The sequence below is a fragment of the Phalangium opilio genome, unplaced genomic scaffold, assembly GCF_054372755.1.
Source record: "Phalangium opilio isolate 3A_F unplaced genomic scaffold, DU_Popi_V2 ptg000003l_1, whole genome shotgun sequence".
In the NCBI taxonomy this organism is placed as follows: domain Eukaryota; kingdom Metazoa; phylum Arthropoda; class Arachnida; order Opiliones; family Phalangiidae; genus Phalangium; species Phalangium opilio.
The window spans coordinates 7,600,117-7,619,547 of record NW_028324145.1 but is presented as its reverse complement, the minus strand read 5'-3'; the positions used below and the strand labels follow the sequence as shown (position 1 = coordinate 7,619,547).

The 19,431-nt window shown below is 36.2% G+C and overlaps 1 protein-coding gene across 1 annotated transcript in view; it reads left to right on the top strand.

The window, feature by feature from the left end:
* Meltrin (disintegrin and metalloproteinase domain-containing protein meltrin) overlaps positions 1 to 19,431 on the top strand; it is a 31,530-nt gene that overhangs the window by 5,518 nt on the left and 6,581 nt on the right. The window contains exons 2-4 of the mRNA XM_089838893.1: positions 12,149 to 12,342; positions 18,590 to 18,742; positions 19,344 to 19,429. Coding sequence (XP_089695019.1) covers positions 12,149 to 12,342; positions 18,590 to 18,742; positions 19,344 to 19,429 — 433 coding nt within the window. The remainder of the gene's footprint in view (positions 1 to 12,148; positions 12,343 to 18,589; positions 18,743 to 19,343; positions 19,430 to 19,431) is intronic.

Sequence of the window (19,431 nt, the reverse complement as noted above, 5' to 3'; positions counted from 1 at the left end):
TAAAATTAAATCTATCCCTGAACACATAGTACCTTAGCTTATATTTAAATATCTCTATCTACCAAAATGAGTAGAAATTTAAAACCCCAGTAACATTTAAAATAGGGTCGAAAAGGGCGGTTTGTTCGTAAAAAATTTCGTAATTTTTATTTCACTATAGAACTATTTAATTTATTATTACCAATTTGTTTTGATTGATAAGTTACTATGGGCATGTCCATGACAGAGTCACGTTCGAGTAACGATAACTCCACTCCACACCCTTTGTTGAAATTAGTTTTAGTGTTACAGTTTAAAAACGTTGGGGGGGGGGAACCTAACTAGATACCGTAAAACTACGGTAAAAGGTTTTTATAACGCCCTTCTCTGTAGTTGAACCGTTGAAGGTTCCTCAACCTGTAGCTAAAGCTATTCAGACAGAGAAGAAGAAAGCTTAGTAGCTGTTATAAGAGTAGGGAAGTACCACCGTTACCACCATTATCCCTTAAGTGAACTTATTCACAATTCATTACCCTGGAAGCTGTGGAGGAATAGGGGATAAAGTTATAGCTATAACGGGCGTGCAACCACGAAAGAGAGAGAGAAAAGGGGGAGAGAGTCTTCTTTGATTTAACGCTCTATAATTCACAAAGAATAATCATCTTCCCTGATAAACAAGTCTCTGAGAAAAAAAATTAAATAAGAAAAAAAAGGTCTAGAAGTTCATGTATCGAAGACTAGTAGTAAAGAAACCCGGCGTTGCCCGTTGGGACTCTATCTAGACGCTTTTTATTAGGTTTCGGGCCACCATTTTTTAAAGATGGCAGAAAATCGAAAGCTATAAGGCCCGGCGTCTATAGGGAGCTAACAGTTCTGACCCTGAAATGTCACAATCTTTCATCCACCCTAACGGTTGGAAACAGTATTCTACGCGCAAAAATACCAACCAGAGAGGGGCTGCGTGACGTCAGACTATCTCTTCCCCCTAGCCAGTTGTTAGCTCCCTATAGGGTTGAAAGGTTCTGGACTTGTGAAAGGGGGCTTGATAGGTTCTGAAAAACTTTGCGAATGTAGGGTTCAAAGGTTTTGGATGAGTTTTTAAGAATGCTTTGGGAAATTTGGAAGTTATAATTAGGGAGATCTCCTCATAAGCACTAGCAGATATATTCGAATGTTTTATCGTTTACATCACTATATAAATTTCTATTCAGTTAGTTCAGGCTCTGTCTAACTTTCTCGTGTAGAGCAGTACTAGGAAGCGTGGACGTTGAAGAGGAAAATAACGTTATAGTTGTTCGTAGGCGAAACGAACGAACGAACTTTAAGACAGTCTTTTTTGGAAGACCTTTTTCCCTGGCCGTGTTTACAAGAGGCTTCTCCTTTTGTTTATCCGCTCTGACACTCTGTGGGTATTAGCAGTCCCTCCCTCTTTTCTTCCCTGGGCCTGAAAAAGGTTTCACTTTTCTTCCACCGAGTAGAGTACACACTGGAGTCCCCCAAAACGAAAGCGGGGGCGAAGGAAGGAACGAAATATATATTTGCACTTTTCCCAGTCCTGTCCTATCCTCATCCTAGGCCTATATGGATGGCTCTTCCCTTTTTATAGCGACCAATATTCGCCCTAGCCATCAAGGAGCCAGCCGAGACCAAAACTGCCCTCTCCTATCCTATCCTACTCCCGTTGTTAAAAAGAATCGATTCTCATTCTCTCGGTCTTACGCGGCGATTGTGTCCCGCTTTTTGTTCAACCAATTACAAATTCGGTTATAAAGGGTTTAAAAAATAAGTGTAGGGTTTAGTACATCCAATTCCTGAAATTGAAACGGTGGTGATTTAGAATAGGAAAGCTCTGATTTTTATTTTTTTTTAATTTGATTATGTATGGTCGTCAGTTTTAAGCGTGTAAAATATTGTATAGTGAAACGGTTTTGTCATATCTACAATAATATATACATGCAGCCATATGTTCATAAGATGTGTTCCATAAGTATGTCGCTGGTTACAAACTGGAGCTTGTCATGAAGTGACGAAGGTCATAGATTCGAGGTAAAGCGAAGACGCCTGGTCAGGCGTTGTCAAAGGCTTATTACAGACTAAATAGGACTAGATGGAAGTCCTGCAAAATTAACCACCGAGTGTAGTCATGCAATTCTTGCTTGTCGTTCTCTAACTAGCTCGAGCTGTCTCTGGCATAGCATTACGAAGTATAGGAAGTGTAATACTTATGGAACGTATCTTATAAACTCATGATAATGATTAGTGTAGCTCTTTTCGCAAAATCCGCCTAGATCCGTTGAGAGAATGGCTTCCCAGTGATTCCTTGTAGCTGTATTTATTCCTGGGTGGTATGGCTGATCATTGTAACTTAAGGGACACATTGTTTGAGGTCCCTTCGCCCCGTGAAATATATCTTTTAACGTAACGGCCCTATAAAGATCAATATATGAATGTTCAGGGGAGTCGTACAGTTTTATTCTTTACTTCTTTATCTTACCCTCCACGAGCCAGAAACCTTTTTATTTTACTTTCCTTTTTTCTTGGGCCTCGCCAGTAAATGGTTTCTTGAAATCCTCCCGGGTCTCTTGAGCAAAGAAAAAATTTAATTGAAACGAATATAAGCTTTTGCTAACGTTTTTTCTTTCCTTTCTTTTCGAAACGCTACTTACTAAGATCGTAATGGACTTTGTAGTTAGAAAGGGGACGAGTGAAATTGTAGTTTTTTAGAATTTTCGAATTTGGAACTTTAGTCGAAAAGGTTGTATTAGCCACCCATTATTAGTAGGACATATGTTTTGACTTTGGTTAGTCTGTAACACCGAAGTTAATGATATTGGAATTTAAAGATTTGTTTCTTTGTTAATATTGACATAACCTTTGGTCTCAAATAGTCAAGGAAAATGCGAGTAAAGTCAGGGAATTTTATTCTTTAAGCCGAGGGGCTAATCACTGTGAGGTTCCCTGTACACCGTATACGGATTATGTGTAAGAATTTTAGCACTGTCAAGGGCAGGGCTTTTATAGATTACATTTAATCATTTTAGTGCAGTCAAAGGTTTAGTGCAGCCCGGTACACAGAGTGACCTGCCCCTCGCTTTTAGGTTTTGTGGAACAATTAACTTAAGTCTCACTATATGAAGGTGTTTACAGTAATTCCTAGAATAATTCCTCGCCTCGCGTACAGCACCATTTTTCTTAGCTTTACCTGCAGGAAACATTTCCTTGTTAAGCCTAAACTGCGCAATTTTTCAAATTAGGCCCATAACAAACTAAATGTCGTGTCTTGCCTCAGGTGTAATATTCAAGACCTTAATTTAAAAACAAATTTCCTAGAGGAAACAAAAAAATAAAATAACTTGGCGCGTAGTTCATTGATTGTGCAAGTCTATCTAGCGAAAGTAATTTTTGTTGATTTTTAAATTCTTAAAAAAAAAAGAAAGAATAAAATTATCAATTCATCCATTTTGATTTGAAAAGGTACACCTTCTCTTTTAAAATGCTTAACTCAAATCGGAATGAAAGGTTTTGAACGCTTGGTCGCCTTTAAGGGTCGCTCACTCGCTCGCTCGTCTTTTCTCTTTTGCATTTTAATGATTATTCTACCGAGAAATTTAAAAGTTTTAAATTGCTTAGCATCTTGGGATTGGGAATCGTCAAAAATTCCATCCTTTCTCCGAAGAGATAGATTTCCTTCCGAAATTTGTGTACTTAAAGGGTTAGAGACACGTGTTTTTCTATACATTATCTAGGCCTGTATTGTTGAAACACGCCTTTTATTAAGTAAGGGCTTATCGTTTGGTTCTTAAATTAAAACGTGCATGCATGCAAGCGTTTTTGTTTTTCTTATCAATACCAATTTCACGTCTTTTTTTTCTTGTACTAAAGATTATCTGGTTTATAAAACCTTTTTATTTTGTTCAGTTATTGTAAGCTGATGATTATCAGTGGTTTAATTATAATTTTTTGCGTAACGCTAGTGTTTCTAGACATTAGAAATTGTTTTACTTTTCATTGAAGGGGCTAAAGAAAACGACCCCAGCCCTCTCTCTTTGTTATAACTTAAGTGCAGTGTTACCAGGCCTTCTGTGGGTCAATATTGTCAAGTACACCCAAAGATTCAAACTGAAATGCTAGCTTTTTCGCTTTGAAACAATATATTGATCTTTTAATGTTGGGAAAAAGGTAGAACTACTTTTAATGAATCTTGCGTAATAGTTGAGATGAAATCTCTGCGTATTTGTAAGGCTTTATTAACTAATGTAAAAGCATTGTATTTTCAACACTGTAACAATTTGTCAGACTATTTATATTCTCATTAATTTGCCTGTTCATTCCCCTTACCATCAGAAAAACATACTCAAAGACCAGTCGAAACCTCAATACTTAATGTGCCTATTCTGTGAAATTGAAAATTGTGCGGAATTCGGTTCAGAAACGTTGAAACTTACTCTTTTTTGATAAAACGCGTCGTTAATATGGGTCACGATTGAGGTTATGACCTCATTCTGATATTAAATACAGTTATAGGAAGGTATTAGTTTAAAAACTTATTAATACCATGTAAGACAGTAAGTCTGTAGACTTCCAAGTCAACTGACAACTGTTCTGTTGTTGTTTATTTCACTACTATAGTTCTGTTGTTGTTTATACATCTCACGTTGTTAGTTGCTAAGGCCTATCCCTTTTCCTTCGAAAGGAAAAATCAAAGGAAACGAAAAAAAACAAAACAAAATGAGAACGGAAAGGAATTTCACCCCGGTTCGGATTTATTTCATTCCAATAACTCTACTGAGGGAGTCAGGGTTGTTTCTGATAAGTCTGCCATAAATTAAATGGTGACAAGTTCTGTGGGTTAAATTGAGTGGAATGTGTCATCAAAGAACATGGGGGGGGGGTCTACAACATTTAGTTACGTAATGAGATATGGGCTCCCAAAACTATTGATTGTCTGCTAAAACAAGGATATAGTCACAGCATGTGGAGTAAGACATATCAGCCTTCGATAACCTTCAATCTAAGAATGTTATTGAAACTTTATCCATAGCAGAAGTGTACTATTAAATGGGTGGTAGAAGTGTGCCTGCGCTGGTAAAGTAAAGCTAATTACTAAACTTGTTTTGTAATTACTATCTACTTCTTTTGGCAATTTAGGAGCCCATATCCCCGACACATGTTGTCCATCCCATGTGTGTCTCTGACACCACTTTCAACTCAGTTTAACCCCAAAGAATATGCACCCTTTAATTTATGGCAGACTTATAAGAAACACCCTAAATGTTTTTATCGCTGTAGTGAGAGAGAGAAAAACTAAAAACAAAAATCAGTATCCCAAGATACAAACAGAAAAGAGATTTTTTTCCTAAGCCTTTCTTTTGTTTTGTTTTCACTTTGACTGGAGAGATGTAACTTAAGAAAAACTCCTCCAGGAAAGTAAAAAATCTTAAATACGCTTGTCACACTGGTGGAATACCGAATTTTTCTCATTCACGCCCCCTTTTTTTCTTTCTTGACGTTGTCCGTCGTACATGGTCAGGAATGCGAAGAATTTCAACGATTTGTTACTGTAGCTTCGCGCATCTTCTGGTCCCTCAAATAAAAAAGATGATGAAATGGAAAAGATATTGGTATTGGTCGAAAACGAATCACGTATGAGGGTGTAACGGGATGAAAACCTTTTTAAATACGTGTCAAAAACGTCCTGAGAGTTTAGAGTGGGTTCTGGGTTAAAAGGAAGCTACGGAATACCAAATACCTACCACCATGTTGTAGTACTTACGATATGCGATTTTTCGACAGAAAAAAAAAATTGATATTGGATTTCAATTTCTCCGCGTCAAGTGATCTTAAGATTTTTGTTGAATTGGAAATGTTTTCTTCCTTTTATCGATTTTTATTTTTTGGTTAAGACTGGGGAGGTCCTTGGTCTTTCAAATTTGGGTGTTTGTTTTACTGTACAGTTTGGTTTTGTTTTCTACATCGTTGAATTGGTGTTATGATTATAGATAGTGGGATGTTAAGCGTTGCCGGTCATTTATGAGTGTAATTCAACCGTTATATCTATATCTATATAAATCAAAGTCCTGACTGACTGACAGACTGACTGATAATCAACGCCCAGCCCAAACCGCTTTCCCTAGAAGGCTGAAAATTTGCAGGAACGTTACTCATAAGTAGTAGGCGCGTACTAAGAAAGATTTTTCCAATCCGCCGCCATCTTAAAAAATGGCGCCCAGAAATGTAAAAACTCTTCTCTATGCAACAAAGTCCACGCGTTTCAACCGATTTCACAGATATTTAGTACACTGGTTTCGTTTAACCTATAGACGGACTGAATGGTCTTTTGGGTTCGATTTGTTGCCATCTTTTTAAATGCCGGCCAAAAACTAAAAAACCCTTCTTTATGGAGTAATGTCCGCGTGAAAAGTAATAAAAAATGTCCCGACGGGCTGACTGGCAACGCAGAGTGCCTTCGCTCCTAGGGTGCTACAAAAATAATAGTCATCAGTAAAATCTACCCATTCTATGTATCATTTTGATGGAAGTTCTTATTACACGCGAGCGACGCCGCGGGTAACAGCTAGTCTATACATACAACAGACTGAAAAGCTTGTAGTTTAATTCTGTTCAATTCAGTGATCATTCAGTTCCAAACCTTCATGCATATGATGCTCTGATAAATTGCTGGCAACCCTGTGAAGCGCAGTTGAAGTTAAGTTGTGGGAATTTTCCATTAGCATGTTAGTAAAAATTTCGCCAAAATGGTGAACCAGATATTATGAGAGAAGTTATAGAACTGCTTAAAAATTATAAGTGGTAAATGCTAAATTACCCTTTTTTAAGGAAAAGCTGTTAGCTTTTTACACCTTTTATTTATACCCTCTATTATCCAACGATATAAATCTTTAATAAAATCTAAGTCTCTTTGCCCTAAATAAAAGAGAAATAACCAACAGAGGGTCAAATCGCCTCTCTTAATAAATAATCGGTTTTCTTAAGAGGAATCTAGTTTAATCAATATGCAAAACTAAATAAATAATGATAGTGACGTGCCCCTCGCAAATATGGTTATGGTATGTTTTCTAGGCGATAAATCTTTCCATCGCTAGACACGATTCGATGATTTAAATTTCCCTGAAAATTTTCTTCAGTTACGTTTTCACGGTTCGTAGAATTTCGGCGGCGGCGTTAAGAAATCCCCGGGTTTTTAAAGAAAAATAAAATGAAAAAGCTGCCATTCATACATTTTCTCTATGAGGGCCAAGGGCCCAAGGATTCTTATTTTTCCGAACGAATACCGTCATTATTTTATATATACTCTTATACATTCGCATTCCATGGAATCTCTTCGATTCCAAACATCTCTGGTTGGTTTTTTTGAGGCCTTCAAAAAACCTTTTTTTATTTTTTTAAAGATATCGAAAGATATCCAAGCGAGCTATAAATCTTATGGATGTTTATCAAAGATTTAGGTACAGTTCCGTAATAAGATATAGAAAATTTAAAGAGAAATTGAAGCGCAACCAATTATTTGCTTTTTGAAAATTGGGAAAAGTGTCTTTGTAAAATCAAGGACAGAGTAAGCACTGAAAAGTTAAATTTCCTAAAGGTCCCGACACATGTCTCTTAGGGTTAAAGGTGTGTATAATTGTCAAAATATTTCTGAATGTTTTTCTCAATCCAACGAGTTACGTCACCAGTTGCTTCAGGCATGTTTCGTTAATATAGTTCTTGTCATAAACAATTTAAAAATTATGCTGGAAAAACTCGCTTTATCAGCGAAAATATTTCAAGCCATGTTTATGAGAGAAAACTCAAGTAAATAGTCTGGTGATTGGTCAGCTTCTTTTCTTAAGACGAATCATTGATGGGTGTGTGGACAACAAGAAGGCAGATATTACTTCAAACAAAAGCAGCCTTGATGGACTGGCAACTTCGTAGTCCTATAACGTCTTTGTTGTCCATATACCAATCAGTCTTCCGTCTTAACCCTATATGAAACTGAGGATGTAGGGGCTCTGATGTCTTGGGAAAAACGTCCTTTAAGTATTTCACTGTACCTTTATCCCAATTCCCAAATCTGAACGGAAATGTAGCTACAAAAAAAAAAAGAGAAAAAGAAAAATCAAAACATAATTCCGTCTCCATCACCATCCGTGGTGGGCCTTGATCAAGGCAGCTAGCCACAATTCTTACTAACGCGAATTGGAGTTCCTTCCTCCTTTTTGCGTGTATCAATTTAACTGTTGGTGTTCGACGCCAAAATGTAATAACAAGTAACAGCGAGGGGCCCCCTTTCCTATAATAAAATTTAAAAAATAAAAAAAATAAAACCCAGTTAAGAATCTTCTACCGAAACTATTTTAAACAATGGAGTATAATTTCTTTTCCTATAAATGATAACGTCATTCTCCTCTGAATACAGTAGAGTATCATCTGGTAAAAAAGAACCCCCAAAATAGGGGATGTAGGCCTACAGTTGTATTCCTCAGCCCTCCCTAAAGATATTGCCAGTAATGCATACACCTAATTGGAATAATTATGTTGCCAAATATAATATGGTAATATCTATGCGGGGGTTTGTGGGCCGGGCTTGAGAACTTACTATCCTTCACGCCTTATAATTCAGACGTCGTTCTAACTCGGTGATGTCATTGGTTAATAGCAAGAAGTGATAACTAGTTTATTAGGGAGAAGGAAAAGATGCCTAAGTATTCGCACGCCATAGTCCCAGTGCCCCTTTCAAAATACAAGGGGGGACGTAAAAGGAGACCGGGCTATTTCGCCTCTCCTCAGTCGGAAAAAAAGTAATTTTCGTCATTCGCGTCGCGCTGACGTGAGTTTTCAAGAACCAATGAGGTGCTGGTTGTAAATAATTTAGAGGCGGGGATTAACTTCGGACCTACGTTTGGACTGGAGTGGAGATAAAACTGGAAATGTGGCGAATTTATACCTTCTCCCTAATAAACTAGATACCACTTCTTGTTAATAGCAACGCGAGGACCAAGGCGCGTGCTAGGTTCAACGTGCAGCTCGAGGTAAAATTCGTCGTACATAAGGCTATAGCTTTTCCCATGCACAAATTCCGCCTAGATACTTTGAGAAAATGGATAGCTGCACGATGATTCATTCCTAGTAGCTATATGCATTCCTGATATTACTGTGTAGCTTAAACGGGCATAGTTTGTATTCTAGGAGTGTTGTTTTTGTACGCGATGGGGAGAGGTCTGGATGGAGATTTAACACTATTAAAGCCAGAGGATGGTTGTTGATGTTTCTATTGAAGCCAAGTGACGTGTGTAATTTATTTGAAAAATTCCCTTGGCACCGACCGAGGTGCTCGCTCCGTCTACTGACTGTGTTGGGTTTGGGTGCGGTTCAGTCTTCTTACTTTTCAAAATATCCGCGTATGGAGTATTCAACTTATCTTTTGAGGGGCGAAACCGTTTTTTTATTTTATTTTACATAATATAGGCCTACCTTCTGTTTCTGTTTTTTGCAAGGTTTTTATTTTTAAGCGTTGCTATAATTCCTGGAAAACCTTCAATGGCACGCACGCCTAACAAACGTCATAGCCGGCTTTTAGACTAATAGATAGTGTGCGGATAAGTGTTGGCAGTCATTTGTGACGTGTACAATTCAAGAAGCTATCCGCTATCCATATGACAGAGTGAAAAGCTTGGTAGTTTTCTGGACGATTCATTAATTATCATTCAGATACAAACCTGCATGCAGGAAATGCTCTTATAACATATTACTGGCAACACTGAAGCTCGGTACGCACACTACAAGAAGCGATATCTAGTTTATTAGGGAGAGGTATAAATTCGCCAGATTTCCAGCTTTATCTCCAGTCCAAACGTAGGTCCGAAGTTAATCCCTGCCTCTAAATTACAACCAGCATCTTATTGGTTCTTGAAAACTCACGTCAGCGCGACGCGAATGACGAAAATTACGTATTTTACGACTGGGAAGAGGCGAAATATCTGGCCTCCTTTTACGTCCCCCTTGTATTTTGAAAGGGGGACTGGGACTATGGCGCGCGAATACTTAGGCATCTTATACCTTCACCCTAATAAACTAGATATCACTTCTTGTTTTAGCGGTGCTTCTTATCATCAGGGTAATAACCCAAGAAGGTGACATACACCGCCCCGGTGGTGTTTGGCTTCTCCTTTGGAGTTATTGGAATCGTCTATAAAACCAAAGAATTAATTAAATTGGTTGGGAAAATGTGTAGGAACCTTGCTTAATTTTACGGTTGAGAAGGTACTTAACATTTTACGTCTAAAATATTTCTTAAGATAGGAATTTTATAGTTTTTTTATTTCATGGCATGGCATTGAATTTTGTTAGAGAATCAATTTTTGTGTGTGTTAAACCGCAGGTAAAACGTCCTCCCCATTTTCTTAGATATATTTAATGACTTTAAGAAACGACCTTCAGCTTCTTAAACTACGTCTATGGCATTAATAATATCGTACTTTAATTATTGGTCGGTGCTACTATTAAATGAAATTCGTAGAAAGTGTTTTTCCTAACAGTTGTTAGGCGAGGTAAATTACACACATATTAATAATTTAACAGCTCTTTTTATTTTTATTTTATTCCCTTTTAGGGGTATATGCAAATTAGTTTATTTACTTTATTAGTTTATTGAAGGACTGGCTATAGCAGCAGCTTGCTTCTGTCGTCATTTTGATTCCAGCGGTTTTCTGATTTCAACCTTAACCAAATTAGGGAAAGGATTTTTTTTGTTACCATAAACCGTCATTATCATAACAGATACAGTACACTAGTATAATGGGGCAATGTTCTTTGGTTCTTTTTATTTTTTTCTGAGTGATGGTAATGTTTCGTTTAAAGGCGTCGTGAAATTTTGTCGCAGTTCTAACTTAGAAGGGTTTGGTTTTTAAGTTTAAGACAGAATTTGAAACGCGTATTTGAGATTTTATGGATACTAGAGAGTTTAAGCATCCTTACACGCTTGCTGTAGACGGATTGCTTAATCTCTCTAAAGACGGGCGGGAAATTGTGAGTTTGAACTGCTGCGTTGAAGAGAGGCGATCTTTTTAGGGTCTGGTTAAATGTGATAACGTCGCCATAAGCTGTGTTGTTCAGCCACACGTGAGATGTCCGTCCTTTTTCGTTTTAATTAAAGAAATTTTAAAGGTCTGTGTCTTGCAAAAAAGCTCAGTTTCGAAAATTTCATATATATATATGAGGTCAGAGGTTACCGCCATACAATATCAATAGCTAATTTTTTTGGGCGTAGCTAGGAATGCAAAGTATACTTCTTACTTTACAACTTACGAGTTAAATCGGATTTAATTTTAACATGTATAATTGACCTAAAACTCATTTTGAAAATATTAAGTTTACAATATCTGCAATTCATCTAACCTACGATTGAACTGCCCTAAAATACCAAAACATTTTCCCTAAAGTTGATGAACTTTCTGTGACCCCGAAGACACAGGAAATAGAACATAATATCCATGAGAAAGTAACATTTCTCATGACGATATAATCAAGATGAATTTTATCTGAAGAAAAACTAAACACTTTTAATTCACTACTCCTTTGAAAAAGCGTTTTCTTTTTTTTTTTTTTTCTTTTCCTAGTGATAATCCATTTTGATTCCCCCTTCCGTCCCATCGGTTTTTCGTTCCCAAACGTATCGTAATGGTAATAACAGTGTAACGAGTTTCCCATTAACTTAATGCCTACGCCAGCAGTTGACTGTACTCCATACTCTATGTACAGTGTGTTCCAAAAAGGACGGTACGACCCAAGTACCAACTTTAATTCTGTGAGCGATTTTGAGTCGAAAATGTAACTTCTATGACATTTTGAAGTTACGAAAGGCCAACGTTTACCAAGTTATGATAGCATTGTTTTATGGATGACCCCTTAATTGAATTAGGCATTGTCTTTCAGTTTCTTAATTAAATTTAAGGGGTCATCCGTAAAAGACTGATGTTAATAACTTGTGAACGGTGGCCCTTGGGGTATAATGGCATAGAAGTTACATTTTCGACTCAAAATTGATTACCCAAGTACTACACTTTTTGGTACACCTTGTCTATATATTTTTGAAGTCCAATTCCCACAATACAATACGTAACTTGTACCCTATATTTTCTTGTTCTTTGTCTCCATATTTTTTCTATAGAAAAGCTAAGGAAGCAGTTCGAGACTGTTCACGTCGTTAGACCGACTGTTGAGGGACTTGGAGGAGTCCCTTGGACGCCCTTAGGGGGTCCCCATTACGACATTAAGAGGGATCGTCGAGACGTTGGTGCTTCGCTGCATAACCGAGTTTCAACCAAGGAGAAGGATGGGGAGGAGAAGCATAATTCTCAAACGGTAACGTCACGTCATAACTTTCTTATCTTTGCCGCTGCTGTTTCCGTTTCAAATGGCAGTTTGGAAGACCGGAGGGAGGGGAAGAGAGATTTGGGTTGGGGTTCAGGAGCAATAGTCGGGAAGGAGGAACGATGGAATGGGGTTTTCATTATGCTAATTGCTAAAATGGGGAATGGTAATATCTTGAATCGTCTATCTCCTCCTGGTCGGTTTGGTTACGAGCTCCGGGATTGGTCCCGACGCGTTATGTATCATTTTGTGTATGGAAGATCCTCACTTGAAGTGATTAGGTCGAACTTCAAAGTAGCCTGGTATAGTCAAGGATGACCATGCGAGGGACGTTTGGTCTGTATAGAAGTATTTGCCGAATCGTAGCAGGTTACGTGTCTATAGGTCTAGGTATAATTTGAAGTGAATTCACGTGGAATTTGTTGTGTTATCAGTTGTGAATTCCTTGACAGTCACTTGGTGTTGGGTCAAGAAATGACTTTTAAGTCAGTTTGAATTCACGTGAAACTTGGTGTGTATTCATTGACAGTCACTTGTTGTTGGGTCAAGAAATGACTTCTAAGTCAGCTTGAATTCACGTGAAATTTGGTGTGAATTCAGTTGAGATTCCATTGACAGTCATTTGGTAATGGGTCAAAAAATGATTTCGAAGTCAGCTTGAATTCACACGTAATTTGGTGTGAATTCGGTTGTTAATTTATTGACAGTCACTTGGTGATGGGGCGAAATATGTTTTCGAAGTCGGGTGAATTCACTTGTTGGAATTTGGCGTGGATTCCTTGGCAGTCACATGGTCTTTAAAAAAAACATTGAGGTTAACTCAGTTTTGGGAACTGTACAGAATTTTCGAAATACCTTGACCATTTTTTTTTTTGGTGTTTTGCTAAATACTGTAATTTCATTAAGTTAAGAAATTATTACATTATTTTATGGGTTTCTTGTAACTAAGGTTCGGTTGCAGTTTTGACTTTCGTGGCATCACATCTACATTTCGCTAAAATATGACTAATCTTAAGTCTCGTGTAGAACTTCCGGTTCAACCCTTAACACTTGGGAGCTGTTGTACATACAAATTCTTTTTCACTTACGATTATTATTCAATTTCGTGTGTTGGTTTTTGTTTAAAGTCCCCCTTTGTGCGGTTAAGGTGAATGGTACGTAGACACCAACCACCCAGTCTTCTTTCTTAGAGAGAGAACAATGGATAATTAATAAATGATGACCACTACATTCTGTTCGCCCTTGACCCTCCCTTCCTCGAGAACCGAAAAATCGTTGAAGCGTTGCGAAATGAGATACTTACTTCTGGTTTCCTTCGCGGCTAATTTATTCCTGTTTAAAGGAACAGCTTCAGTTTATGGATTCTGTTCATCATATTCCATAAGTTACCTTCCATAAGTTTGTCACTGGTTACAAACTGGAGCTTGTCATGAAGTGACCTAGGTCATAGGTTTTGGTAAAGCGACGCCTGGTGGAGAGGCGCTGTCAAAGGCTTAGTACAGACTAAATAGGACCTAGATGGAAGTCCTGCAAAATTAACCACCGAGTGTATGACTTCAATAGATAGTTTTCACACATGGAGGATTCATACCATTTACACCAGGAGGCCGGGCTATTTCTGGTGGACAAAAACCCGTCTGCTTTTGTCCTCCAGATAGCCCGGCTTCCTGGTGTAAATGGTATGAATCCTCCATGTGTGAAAACTATCTATTCTCGCTTGTCGTTCTCCCTCGAACTAGCTCGAGCTGTAAGTCTCTAATAAGCATTACGAAGTATAGGTAGTGTCATACTTATGGAACATATCACTTATAAACTTATGATATTCGTAATTGATGGTTTAATTGATGATGAAATTAATGGTGAATGTTCCTGATTTACGTATAATAATAAATCAGTAACGTTATATAGCTTGTTAGAGAATGGTAATTACGCATTATATTTAACATATCCGTTTGTGAAAGACTTTGCATTATAATGTCCTCTTTCCCAAATAACCCATTATTTCATTGGTAAGTAACACGTTATAGCGAATCAAATTACACGATGACAAGGTTCCTGATTGTGTGTTTTTTTTTTAACTCCCTCGAAGCCTTGATGCAAAGTCAAAAGATGACTAAGAGATTTAGTCGAGTTTGGGGGGGCGTGTTCGTCATAACTAATTTCATGGTCCATTAGTTTCCGCTTTTAGCTTTAGGCTTAGCACAAAAAAGAATAATAATAATAATAAATAAAAACCCGTATCTTGGTTTGTCATCTGTCTAAAGAAACATAGAAGGAACCGTAGAGAAGTGACACTCCGTTGTAAATACTACCCCTTAGAGGGTAATACAAAGGCAAGGAAGTGTTATTACTATATATACCGGTGTACATTTCGTGGTCACAAGGATTTTACAAGATTTCTTCCGTCTATGATACATATTATCGATGAGTTTTAAATTTTTAAAGGAAAAGTAAAGATTATTTTATTTTTGATGTTATTAAAATTTAAAGCAGGGAGAATTGAGGATTGGAGTGTGTTTTTTTTTTTATAAAGTATAGAAACTCCCTTTTGGAACACCCTTATGTCGTAAAATTTTAAATTAAAATTGTTATCAAGAATATTGTGGGAGGCAATGCAATTAGATCACGGGAGAAAATAAGGTATTACGCAGTTATTAAAACAGAAATCCGTTATATACTTAGTTTTCAGACTTGGAGTATTGATACCATTTACAACAGGAGACCAGGCTACATGGTACTGCATTTGTCTGCCAAAAGTAGCCCGACCTAGTTGTGTAAACGGTATCAATCTTCGTAGTCTAGTCTGAAAACTATGTATAGGAATAGATTTACAATTTCAAAATTCAATAACCTTTGAGGTATACTTTACCTTTGAAATTTCACGTAACTTTTGGGGGCAAGAATTTTGGTTCAGGGATCCGGTCAATGAGTCGCCATGATGAATTTTCACGATATATCTTTAACAGATGTCATCCGATTTTATATATTATTTATTTTTTCTTTTAAACTTTTTTATATATATTTTTATGGGTCAAAAGTTTATACAGAATGAAATTTTTCTTTTTTGGCTTTACCTCTCTCTCTTTCTCTCTTTTCGCTCTTTCGCTCTTTATGGTCGTCGTGTAACTCAGCCTCATTTCTTTTTCGTAATCGATCGATTATAAGGTGCATATAAACCTAATTTTTTATAAATTATATCAGGAATACATACACTTCATTGGAATTATTGTGTACATCAATTTTCACTCAATGTATGAAGGCGGATTTTGTGGGAGGAGCTAGACTAATCATTAATTATGTATGACGAATTTTAACGTATAATCTATTCTATCTTGCTGCGTGGTGCACCGGACCTCGCGTTGCTATAAACCAATGAAAAAGCAGTTAGAAAGACGCCATCAGAATTATAACGCGTGACGGATAGTAATTTGTAAAGTCCGGCCCACAGTACCCCGCGTAGAAATTAACATGGGATATATTGGGGCACGATGATTACTAGTAGCTGTATGTATTCTTGAGTATATCGGTAAAAAGGGTCCTTAAACGCAAAGTATAATTTCGCGAGAAGTTAAAAACACTCTTTTAATTCGTAGTAGAGAGTCTGTCCCCTAATACGAATATGGAATTTGGCGACTTTAAAGGCAATACTACCCTTATAGTTAATGACAATTTCGAACTTCCTTTTTTTTCTCTGTGAAAATGGTATTCAGGAACAAAATCCACTACTTTTTTATTTCCTCTGCACATTCCCCAAACTTCTAAGAAGGTTATCTTCACTTTAAGGTAGGTTTAAAAGTTTCCCCACGTATCACAAATCTCTGAGAAGGTTATCTTCCCTTTAAGGTAGTGTTAAAAGAAAGTTATCTTCCCTTTAAGGTAGTGTTAAAAGAAAGTTATCTTCCCTTTAAGGTATGGGTAACATTTTCCTCACAATCCCAAATTTCTAAGAAGGTTATCTTCCCTTTAAGTTAGGGGTAAAAGTTTCCCCACATTCCACAAATTTCTAGGAAGGTTATCTTCCCTTTAAGGTAGGGTTAAAAGTAAGTTCCGGAACCAACCACGCGAATGTAAAGTTAATTTTTACTTCCTTCCTTTTTCGCTGCCATACCGACACGAACAAAAAATAAAAAAGAGAGAAAGTTGAAATGAGATTCGGTGGGATTTTTGTCTTTATTTCCCTCTAAAAATACGTGGAAATAATAATTTGCTTTAACCTTCAGGCCTTATCGTTACCGGTATTCGGTATTTAGTATTAATTACGATCGGTTAGATTCGATTTTTTATACCGCGGTTTTTCTTAAATTAGAATCGACAGTGCACGAAAATGAAATTACTTCTATTATTATTCGATAATTTTTTTCCTCGCAGAATTTAACCCTTTTAACCAAACTAGAACTTTAAAGGAGGAAAGGCCGACACACTTATATTTTTAAAATTGTAGGCCTATATAATAATTAATGAGGAATACATACAGCTACTAAGAATCATTGTGACCCCATATCTCCCATGTTTATTTCTATGCGGGTTTTGTGGGTCGGGCTTGAGAACTTACTATCCCGTCACTTCGTAACGCTAGAGACTTACAGCTCGAGCTAGTTCTAACTAGAACGACGAGCGAGAATTGCATAACTACACTCGGTGGTTAATTTTGCAGTGCATATAGTACTATTTAGTTTGTACTAAGCCAAGCCTTTGACAGCGCCTCAGCACCAGGCGTCGCTTTACTCGAATTTATGACTACCTCATTCACTTCAAAATTACAAGCTCCAGTTTGTAACCAGTGGCAAACTTATGGAACATATCTTATAAACTTATGAGACTTTAAAATAAATAAAAACAAATACCTAGTATAGAGAGAGACCTGTAGTTTAAAAATATTTTAATTTCCTTCCGTTTTGATTCATATTATGAAATATAAATAACCCTTTCATATTATGAAACCGATTCCCAACTATAAATAAAAATAAAAGAACCAGGTCTACTACCATGCATCGCATTAATATCTCCTTGCAAAACCAGCCTCATCCTTGGCCGGTCTATTTCATTAATTCCACTTTTTTTATCTTTAATAAAATAAACCCCCTTACTTTTTAAATTAGGTAATTATGTTGTTTTTACCCCCCCCCCTCCTCCTCCCTTCTTCTCTCAAGGCGTAATGTGATAATTTATCACATCTTTCGCGTGTAAATTTCTTTATAGACCATTTCTATGGAAAAACCTACGTTCTTCCCTACATTCTTGAATAAAGAAAGATTAATTAAACCTTTTTATTAAAATTCCAAAAGCCCTCAAAGGCTAGAAGGAATTTAAGCTCGAATCTTTCACGCACATACCCTAGTTATGGTTTTTAATAATGTACGCGTTTTTGACACTTTTTGATATAAAAAAAACTTTATACTAAGTAAAAACACTTTCTAAACTTGAACAGCTGTGAGCGATAGTGAATTCGTTCTGGTTTGGTTTTATGATTTATTTTAAATTACTTAGCTTAGTGTTTTAAAATTTTTCAAAAGAAAAATATCATTTAAAGATGAATATAACCTTTATTTATTTTTCGACCTAGACTCTACTGTTTTTGAATAAACAATTATTATTATTATATTATTACAAAGTACAGTAATTAATTTAATCATATATTTAAATTAGGATAATGATTTTAGAAGCTAGTAATTTTGTTTGTTTGGGCCTAACGAAGTTTAAGTTTTATTATCTACGTAATTAATTTGATTTTAATCACGTTGATTTTGAAATATTTTACAACGTAAAATATCAATTGAATTTTGTGTATTTCAGGAATTTTTTTTCTTATGGGTTCACTGATTTTGCAGAACAATTTGATTGTTTTAGAATTTGTAGGTGTATTTTGCGGTTACGTGGTTTTTGTACATTAGGAACCCCAAAAATTAGGGTCTAATATATATTATCAGGAATATAACTTATGTCCGGTGGTTTGATATGAATGAGTGAATGATGGACAGTATTTTTCCGCGCGGCCTGCATCCATTTCTATTGAAATCTCGATTGAAATACTAAAAACCGTTTTAAAATATATATTTCCTCATATTTGTCCCAATTTAATAAATCTCCATACCGTATTACGTATTACGTAGAAAAATTAGAATTCTAATCAACTATACTTTATTTTATTTGGGTTATTTATATAGTTCTTGAAATTATTATGAAAATTATGTTGAAAACTAAACTAATCACGTTCTATTTTATTCTTTTATAATTACAGAATGATGAAGGAGAAGATATATCTGTAAATTATTTTGCATTCGGTCAAAATTATACTTTAAAACTTCATCGAAACAAAAATTTACTCCCGGAGGAGTATTTTGAAAAATATCATCAAAACGGAGAAACCGTTACGGAAAAACCATTAAAAAATGTAGGTTTAAGCCTAATTGATATATCCGCATTTTGCATAAAGCCGCGTTAAAAGTTGTTGGGTGTTAAGCCTAATCTTTGGTTAGAAACGTCCGTTAAGCCTAATTTACTTCTTGATTTTTGAGAACCGTTATAAACGTTGCTATTTAAAGTATTTAGATCTTGATTTCGAAAAAACCGTTAGAAGTGACTGTTGTTAAGCCTAATCCTTTGTTAGAAACGTCCGTTAAGCCTAATTTACTTCTTGATTTTGTAAACCGTTAAAAGTGGTGCTTAAGTATTTAGATCTTGATTTCGACAACCGTAATTAAGTCTAATTTAAGTCTTGAAACGTTTAAAATGTCAATTAAGACTAAATTGTATCTAAATTTTGCTCAAATCAATGAAAAACCGTTAGAGATTACGTATTAGGCCTGGATTTAAATAATAAGTCTAAATATTGAAGAACTCGGGAAAATTTTACAAATAGACCTAAATATTTGAAGAGATATAGGAAATATTGCCATAAAATTGCTTTTGTTATCATGAAGTTAAACAATTTTGAATTGGGACTAATTCGTAGTTCCATTTCTTAATTTTTCCCTCATTCTTTGCGGTTATAGCAAAGTTCCAATCATTGTTATTATCAAGGTCATATTTTGAATCGACCAAAATCATGGGCAGCTGTTAGTCTTTGTAAAGGAGTTAGGT